The sequence below is a fragment of the Ciconia boyciana genome, chromosome 6 (genome assembly GCF_034638445.1).
Source record: "Ciconia boyciana chromosome 6, ASM3463844v1, whole genome shotgun sequence".
Lineage (NCBI taxonomy): Eukaryota > Metazoa > Chordata > Aves > Ciconiiformes > Ciconiidae > Ciconia > Ciconia boyciana.
In genome coordinates this window covers 64,027,988-64,037,495 of record NC_132939.1, presented here as the reverse complement: position 1 = coordinate 64,037,495, position 9,508 = coordinate 64,027,988, and the positions used below count along the sequence as shown (strand labels likewise).

At 37.4% G+C, this 9,508-nt stretch overlaps 1 protein-coding gene across 3 annotated transcripts in view; it reads right to left on the bottom strand.

Moving 5' to 3' along the window:
* Positions 1–3,338: 3,338 nt before the first annotated feature.
* PPP2R5E (protein phosphatase 2 regulatory subunit B'epsilon) overlaps positions 3,339–9,508 on the bottom strand; it is a 76,317-nt gene continuing 70,147 nt past the window's right edge. For all 3 annotated transcript variants that reach the window (XM_072864111.1, XM_072864113.1, XM_072864112.1), the window contains exon 14: positions 3,339–7,879. In XM_072864111.1, the coding sequence (XP_072720212.1) occupies positions 7,780–7,879 (100 nt within the window). In that variant the 3' untranslated portion in view covers positions 3,339–7,779. The remainder of the gene's footprint in view (positions 7,880–9,508) is intronic.

The following is a 9,508-nucleotide window of genomic DNA, read 5'->3' as shown; positions in this document are numbered from 1 at the left end:
CTATCATCACCAATCCTGTCCCCATTATAACAATTTTGAACAGAACAACAAATTTTGCTCAAATGCAGTCCATTGTAAGCCTTCATGCTTGTGTTTGCAGATCCTTGTTGCAGGAGGCTGGCATCACTCGCAGCACAAGGAGAACGGGGGAGGCGTGGGGCACCACACTACGGTAGGAAATCTTTCCTTTGCATCCCTGAGAATAATTTTTGTCTGGCCAGAATGGATGTTTGAAATCTAGTGCATAATCACTAACCATGACAACTACTATCTGATGTCATGGACTGCAAATAGGGATTCTATCCCTTCATGTTTGTGAAATAGCCTGTGGACTAGAAACTAATTGTTGCAGTTTAACCCCAGCTGGCAACTAAGCACCACCCAGCCGCTCGCTCACTCCCCCCCGGTGGGATGGGGGAGAGAATTGGAAGAGCAAAAGTAAGAAAACCCGTGGGTTGAGATAAGAACAGTTTAATAATTGGAACAAAATAATAATAATAATGAATTATAATGAGAAGGAAAACAACGAGAGAGAGAGAGAGGAACAAAACCCAAGGGAGGGAAAAAAAGAAGAGGGAAAAAAAAAAATTATACAACCGCTCACCACCCGCCGACCGACACCCAGCCAGTCCCCGAGCAGCGATCGCTACCCCCCGGCCAACTCCCCCAGTTTCTATACTGGGCATGACACCATATAGTATGGAATAGCCCTTTGGTCAGTTTGGATCAACTGTCCTGGCTGTGCCCCCCCCCATTTCTTGGGCACCTGGCAGAGCACGGGGAGCTGAAGGAAAAAAAAGTCCTTGACCAGTGTAAACACCGCTTAGCGACAGCCAAAACATCAGCGTGTTATCAACATTATTCTCATACTAAAATCCAAAGCACCGCACTATACCAGCTACTAGGAAGAAAATTAACTCTATCCCAGCCGAAACCAGGACACTAATTAACACTGAATTCCACATTTCCTTGCTCCAGAAATCAAGAGTATGTTTTGCCAAGTTTCAGTTTACTCTGAGATCTGTCAACTGCAGACTTCAGCCTACTGCCTCCAAGATGCCTGAAATGGAAGAGTATATAATGCAGATGCCCATCTTGGTTTGAGATAGTCAAGTATACAGCAATTTTCCACTTACGCACATCACCTACATAGCCAAAGTAGTATCTAGAAAAGCATGGGAGTGATTGCATAGCCATAGGGATGACAGACGAGGATAAGCTGTAGTCCTACCCAGTACATGTTGCAGAATTAATATTAAAAGATAGCCAAAATTGAGCGGGAGTGTTTGACCACTTTGCTTACACAGCTAAACCACGTCCGCTTCACCAGAAGGTGAAGATTCAAAATTGACCCAAGCCTGCTCAATTCAAAAAAGGTTTGCAGGTAACCTCTGCCTTTTGTTGCTGGAGGTCTGCACACATCCTTGTACCAACGCAACATCTTTCCTTCCTTGCCGTCAGGGCAATTATGCTCGAGCTTCCTTCTGCTTTGACTGGCAGGTTGGCACACGTGTCCTCAGTGCCCCACTCCGCTAGCCAGATGCTCTAGAGACACTGCCTCTTGGGCTGCTGCTTTCTCTGTCGGTGAAGTGCAGAGGCTTTGTACGCAAGCAAAAACTTGTCCCAGGCGGTGACACAGTAAGAATTTCAAAAACGAGCTTCAGAAGCTGGATAGAATATCCCTTTCTCATTCTCTTTTTGGAAGACCTTCCCAGATTCAGGGATAATGCAAGACAAGTTCTCAGACATTTTCAAGTGTGCATCAAAGGTATGAGCCACTGTCCAGCAGTACAAAATATGTATTTCTTTAAATGTATTGCAAGCTTTCCATCCTTCCCAAGTGATCCCTAACCTCTCACTCCTTCAGTGATTTCAGGGGGGTGAAGTACTGAATAGACAAGAGGAAGGGGCGGGGGGGACACGACAACAAACAGAAAAATAGTAAAAGATAAAGTTTCAGTATGACAATTTTTCATGTGATGGAGACTTCCAGAAAAGCCTGCAGTAACTACTCACAGTGGCTTAGTCTACTTCCTTTCAAGGTATTTACTAACAAGTTCAGGATATTCGCTTTGGCTTCAGCCTTTAATCTTTAAAACCATAGATAGCTCTGAACTCGTAATGCAGGACCTTGTATCAGTTCCTAGTTTAATACCCAAGCTGTTGCTTCACTGTACATTAAAGCAATAATTAAATACAGACTTTCCCTGCACACAAAAGCGGTTTTGTAGGCCACAGACTTATGATCTGGGGTCCAAACTTAATGTAAGATAAACTAGGCGCTCTGCCATTATATGAGACACCAAAACACTCCTGAGAAGGAAAGACAAAACATGGAAAATTAGCAAAGCAATTATCATTACAAAATGTAGAAAACTAATTTAAGTTTTTAATTCCAATCCTTTAAAGGTTGTTTTCTAACTTGCAAGTACTGAAGACAAATCCTACCCTGAAGGCCAACTTACTGCATGTTCTCATTTTTTTTTTTTTAAACTTCTTTGGAAAGTACTTGTCTTGCAATAAGAAAGCAAAGAGACACGAGGTTGTTAAGTGATCTGAATATTGTCTTACAAGTATTTAAAGAGATTTGTGATAATGAGCTCTTCTAACAAAGCACACAAGATCCAACTGCTGAAAATTTAATTTGGAAAAAATCAAAATGGAAAGAATTTTTAAGAATGAGGCTACTGAAATAATTCACGTAGGAAACTGTTATTTTAAAATCAGATGTTTAATACACCTTGTCTCCATTTTTATTGCAGCATCCGTATCTACTGTGCTTCTGCTAAAGCCGTTCACCAGCATCGCCCCTTATCAGGCTCTATCCGTGGTTCTCTCTGGAGGGTGTTTCCCACGTACGTAACCGTCTGAAGCCTTTGTCCTCATTTCCAAACTACAAGGCAGGGTAGCACAAGGACTGAAACACGAGAATGATGCTATAAAAGATCAAGTTCCTCCACCAGCTGCGAAGCATAAAGCTCAAAGGGTTTATAAAGAACATTGTGTGGCTCTAATGCCTCTTTTCTGTGTCCCCTGCTCTTTACCTCCCTGACAGGCATGGTTGTGTGCAGTACGAGGATGCTCATCGCCATGAGAGGACCTTTAAAAAAAAAATATATACTTAATGAAAACTGAGCGTTTACTATGGTAATATGGTAATTCTGGCAGAAACTTAAATTACCACCTCGTTGTTTTGGTTTGGTTTGGTTTTTTCTCTCAGACAAGTGTCCTTACATTTGATACATGCGAACGGATATCTGATCGCTGGAAGTTCACTGTTGAAAAGGGACATGAAGTTTAGACGGGAGGAGGTGGAAAAAAAAGCCAAGCACCTGGAAAACACTTCATTGCTTCTTTATTTAGATGCACCCACAGTACAGAGCCTCTTGAGCATGTGCAAAAGAGGAAGATTACACATTTATAGCTGGGAGCACCATTGAGTTCGAGTTTCTTTGATACCATTTTTAAGAAAGTAAATTATTTCCAAAGAATGACATTTGAATCCAAGAGCTTAAGACCTGCTTGTACTTTATCCAGAAGTGGAAGGTATTTCTCTTTTATTATTACTTCGGTGTAGAGTAGAAGACATTTTCACAGTCTGGTTGGACCAGTCTATATATTTTCATATGCACCTTTTAATATATATAAAAAATGTTTCATTTTTCCCCCCTACCCACAGATAGTTAGATGCATCTAAGTTTAAAAACAGTAATGGACCAGAGCATTCCTATGGGGAAAAATGAACTTTTGCTGCCCTCTCCTGCTTAAACAATGAAATGCTAAAATATTAAGATCTATGAATCTAATGCTAACCTTGAAACAAAAAGCATGACAGGTCATTCGCTATACTACAATCAAAAATAGGACAACAACAAGAAATGTATCGATACTATTTATATTTGAAAACTCCTCATCGTTACATGAGGTTATGAATACAACGTATTTACAGTAAGTGATCCAAATAACAAAAACTTGTATTCAGAGAGGTCATGATAAAAAGTGTATGCTCCTGTGGATGGGAAGCAACACTTGGATAAAAGTTTTCAATCAAAATTAGTTCCATTCTGTTTCAAGATACTGTTTCATAGACTTCAAAACGAAAAACTGGGCTATACAAAATCTGCTGCACATACCAACTAGAAAAACTAATTCGTGGCTCACTCCCGAGCTGCTGAGGGAAGCAGGCGAGCCAAAATAAAAAAGCCACATGTAAATAAAAACATTCTTCAATCTTGCGCGTTGTCACCTTTTCTTGTTTTAGGGCAACTGCTTCGGGATGGTATTGTTACACAATTAAGAGAAAAGGCCATCTTTGTTTTCCAAGACAGAACTAAAAGCAAATTATTTCGGTTTTATTTGGGGGGAGAGGAATCTAGTCTTTCCCCCTCCTCACGAAACAATAACGAGGTTTTTAAAAGCTCCTAATATATTTTCCTTTCCACAGAGTGAGAGCGCCTGAGGCTGTACTTACGCACATATAGTGTAAGTACAGCTGCTGCATTTCTTACTCAAGCAATTCTTGGCTCTAACACCCTCGATTTTTCCATATGTAGGAGGAGATAAAAAAATAAATTAAATCCTTTTATTTATGCTAACAAAACCAAGATTAAATTTACTGTAACCCTGCTAGTGAACGCTCCAATGGCATTAGAATACTTTTATTTAAAGCATTCCAACCTTTGGAAGAGAGACAAAAAACACTCAAAAGCAATGAAAGGAAAACAGTAAGGGAGACTTGCAAGATGAAGAAAGCAATGTGTGCTCAATTTAAAGTATATGAGAGGAACTTTGCTTTTACAGTTGTTATATCCCCATGACCTGATGCAATGCCCTAGTATTGAAAATGCAGCTCTTTCCTTTTACCAGAGAGCATTCAATCCTTTCTCCTGAAACCAATATGGTACAGGACACGAGCAACCACCCAACAACTGCTGTACGAGCAGTTAATAAAAACATTTACACAAATAAAGGTAGTTTCTGAAACTCAAGAAGCAAATGAAAGCATAATTAAATAGACGCACTGATCACACTTGGGCCCATACGCTGCCTTCTTCTTTGCCTACAACTCCAACTGATACCAATGGGAGCTCTGCAGAGCGGCAGGACATTGCATTTGGATTGCAGCAAACAGTGGATCCCGGGGGTACGGTCGTATCATTGTGGCAAGTGCTTCTTCTCGTACATCGCACAGTGCAACCTAGTGTCGTATCAGCCTTTTAGAGTCAAGTGACTAATATCACATCGTCTCATTCACTTTAACGAAACATTCCTTCTCGGAAGTGATAAATCATCTATAAACTTTAGATACTCCCCACTATCCCCACATCAGAGGTAACATCAGAGGTAACAAAATATTGCAACCCATCAGGTTCTCATCAGTTTTGTATGATCAATACTAGAATGTCATGTCAAAACCAAAAGTAGTTATGAACAAACAACACTCACCTAAACTCTAAGTACAGGACAAGGTACTTTTTCTAATTTCACATTGTTGTGGTTTACTCCACTAGGTGGAAAACATTAATAATCTTTTTTCCTCCATTCTATCTCAGTTTTTCACAACTGAACATAGTCTTTAAGCATGAGTTTAAGTCCACCCTCTTGTAAAGCATGATCATTTCACACAGAAATCACACTAGCAAATATTTTTTGGTAACAGAAATAAAAGACTGTCAAAATCAATGGGCTAAGGGACATGATTTGTTATAAATTTATTTAATCTTCAGTATTTCAGCTTGCACCTTTGCTTCAGCACTTTAAAATAAAATGTTTCAACTATGACAGTAACTGCCTACTTTACATTGCGTCCCAGTCAGTGTTCTTAAAAGAAGCTCATATTAATCCCATTAAACCATGTTGTGTTTGGTGTTGCATATGACTAGTTCCACTTTTTTTTTTTCCAGAATTAACAGTGTCAAGTTTTTACAAAATCGTTGAGTTTACAACATTTGTGTGCGCAGACCCAGGAGTACAAACTGTGACCTGATAATCCTGAAACAGTCAGTAGTCTAGGAGGGAATTCTTTTTTACCTCTTTTCCGTGCCTGAAAACAAGAAAACTTCAAATCCTACTGTATATTTAAATGGTAGGAAGAAAAATATACAAGCTTGTATTTATACTGTATTTCTATCAATGGCAACAGGTCATAAATTCATGTTCGCAACTATCACAAAGACTCATGAACACCAATTCAGTTTTATACTGTAAATACTGCTGGATTGATGGTTTAGGATTATCAATTCACTGTTGTCATATGTCTATAACAGTTCAAAAGCATCCTGGAGAAAAATCCTGAAACACATACCTTTCGGTATATAATAATGCAACTGCATTAGCTAAATATATACTGTACATAAGTCTTATCAGCATTTTACCTACCAAAGATGTAAGATTCCACTTTCAAATACAAAGCAGATAGCCAATAATGTATACTTATAATACAGCCCTCTTCTTTGTTTTTGTTTTTTTTTTCTTTTGTTTTAAACAATTTGGTCACAATGCACCTTTGATATAAAAGCATTTTAAACTTTATTATTAATACTCAGAACATTAGGATTTCCAGAATTTTTTTCAGTAGCATTTGTAGAACCACTTTTGGTAACAAATACAGTAGTTAGGAATGAGCATCCAGATGAGAATGCAGAAGTATATTATCCAGAATCCTTTCCAGCTAAGACCATAGGGCTGGTACTGTGATGAGTAATAGTACTAGAACCACAAAAACACTATAGTATGTTTCTTAGAGGCTACATCCTCTTTTGCTGGAACACTTTATAAATACATATTAAAAAGTAAGGCAACAACTCCAAACAGCCCAAACTGCTATCTTGACTCAGCTTCCAATTAGATCCATGACCACTGGAGACCAATTTCATGCTTGCACTGTTTAGCGTTTGTCTTTATTCTTTCAATATGGTCCAATAAAAACATACTGTAATAATTTAGCAATTAGTATTTCTACAACAACTCTGGTATGTGTGTCCAATGCCATGTCACCAATACTGCTTAGGTACTGAAGTCCAGGGTGTTACCACTGCCCATTTTTAAAGGATTGTGGACACTAATTTGGATTTGCAATAAATAGGTGCATGAATCCAAAGCTCCCTTTCCTACTATGTTTATCACCTACTTGTTTTTTAACTCCTAATGTTCAAATTAAGGAAGCACCAGAGACAGCCTGGTACTAAAAAAATGCTCACACCAGTAAACAAAACTTTTATTCAGGACCTATGTTTTTCATGGCCCTGATCCGAATGGACATTCAACTTATGAAGATGTGCAAAAGGAAAAAAGTCAAATTACAGTAAAGTTATCCAGAGAAGGAGGATGTTACACAAACTCATAAGGAAATGACAGTCTTTTTTCTCTTTTACTATAAATACACTTAACAGTTTAGCAGAAAGACAAGCTAAATTTTAAGATTGTTCACATTTGAAAGTTGTATTACACTCTCTGCTAACGATAAATAAGGAACAGGTCCTGACAATGGAATTTGACATCGCAATTTTCATCAACAGATCTTTGAAGACTGGTTTTAAAGAAGGGTTAAAACAATGATTATGTTTGCAAAGTTCTGAGAAGTCCATCTGCTGTCCAAACTTTGGATTAAAGTCCTTATTTTTTTTCCTTTACTTAGAGACAGGTATATACAGTGCTGTTGTAATAATGAAACAAATGTGAAATCTACTGTAAAGTTGCACAATACAGAAAACTGTTGCTCCATCTTCTACTACATAAATGTGTGACTCCACAGGTTAATAATGCTGTTTTGTTTTTTTGTTAAGTTGGAATTATTCCATCACGTCTAAGACCTCTCTTTAATTCCAAATCCTCCAGTTTTTTCCACAGTTCTTCACGCTCTTTCTCTTTCTTCTTCTCACTGACAGATGAAATAAAACAAAGAGTTAGCAGGAGAGAAGACTGTAGAATACTTAAAAATATAAAATATAGTTTAAAAATATAGTTGACATTAATTAGCAGCACTAATTTTGTTGAGCACAACTGCAATTTTCCTAACATATATTTAACTTTTGTGAATTTATTTTTCTTTTTTTATTTTCATTACCTACATAAATATCACTAAACAAAGCAGTAGGAAAAGAACATAAAACGTAAGCTGAACAAAGTGACAGTGTTCATAGACACTAATTTGTAATACAGAAGAAAAAAATGCAGTGGACTTTTATTATGGAACAAATATACCATGATTATAAAAATTAACATTTTGGGACTAACTTGCATTTAACTATTTTCAAATTTAGTTATTTAAGCAAGGTATTTTTTAATCTTAGAAATAACAGCCACTTTCTAGAACAAGCATTCCCTTATCCTTTTAGAATCACTGTTCTTACTTACATAGACTGGTGGCTTTCATATAGCTTAGGCACCAGCCAAGGGAAATTTCAAGTTACAAGATGTGTCTTTTGTTCAGTGATTTACTTTTTTTTCCTTACCAAATTCCTACAAGAAGATCTATGTAGCATTTGCTTTAACAACAGACTTTAACAGCTGATTTGATAAAATTAAACAGCTAACCTAACATTTGCTTTACCTGCATTATTTGCTTTCTAAATTTCCTATCTCTGCCATAGCTTACTTTGAATAAATCTCCTCAATACTGCAAGGTACAAAATGCTTTCAATTTCTACTAAATCACCCTGTAGGTTAAGATGAAATGGAAATCTAGCAATTCTAGAGATACAGATTCTCTGCCAGTCACATTAGAGTATTTGTGAAAAATATTTCAGCAGATTAGAAACATTCCTACACATCTTGATTCAGTCAAAATGCCAACATCTGGCTCATTTATTTCAAATTTTAATTTCGCAAGTAAAGAAAAGAGAAAGTAAAGAAAAAAGAAAAAAGAAAAAAAGACCCCACTGTCACTAGAAAGTATTTAAAATTAAATATGAGAATAAGCGAAATAGCCTGACATTTTCAGGCTACTTACCCATATTTATCTTCTAATCATTATGAAATATATGCCTGCTTACCCAAAAGACTGTTAGAGGATGATCACCTTATCCAACTTACCTATTTGACCTATCATAGTCATTAATATTGAATATATTTCTGCTCAAGCTTTAGGCGGTATCAAAGCTACCCTTTTGAAATGCGGTTTTATGAAGATGCTAAAGATTTTCTGTAAACATTAAGGTAAATATCCCAGTTTACAGATTTAGGTATTTACATGTTTTAAAATGATAAGTAGTAAATAAAAATGGTGACATTGTTAGCACCAGCCTTGATAGGAGATACGACGTCAGTAGGTGCAAGAAAAATCCTTTGTGCAGTTCAGCCGATAAACCTCACCCATTATCCAGACACGGGACATACTGCTACAGTGTCTGGTCCTGATAAGAGCAGGGTTCCTCATCTTAAGGGGCAAAGTACAATCACAAATTGATTTAAGTCACTGAGCTCCATCAGTAATGGCTGGATTAGATGACCAGTCCTAAGATTCTCTGCCTTTTCTGCTAGAAAACCACGCAGTGTTGTCCCAACTGCA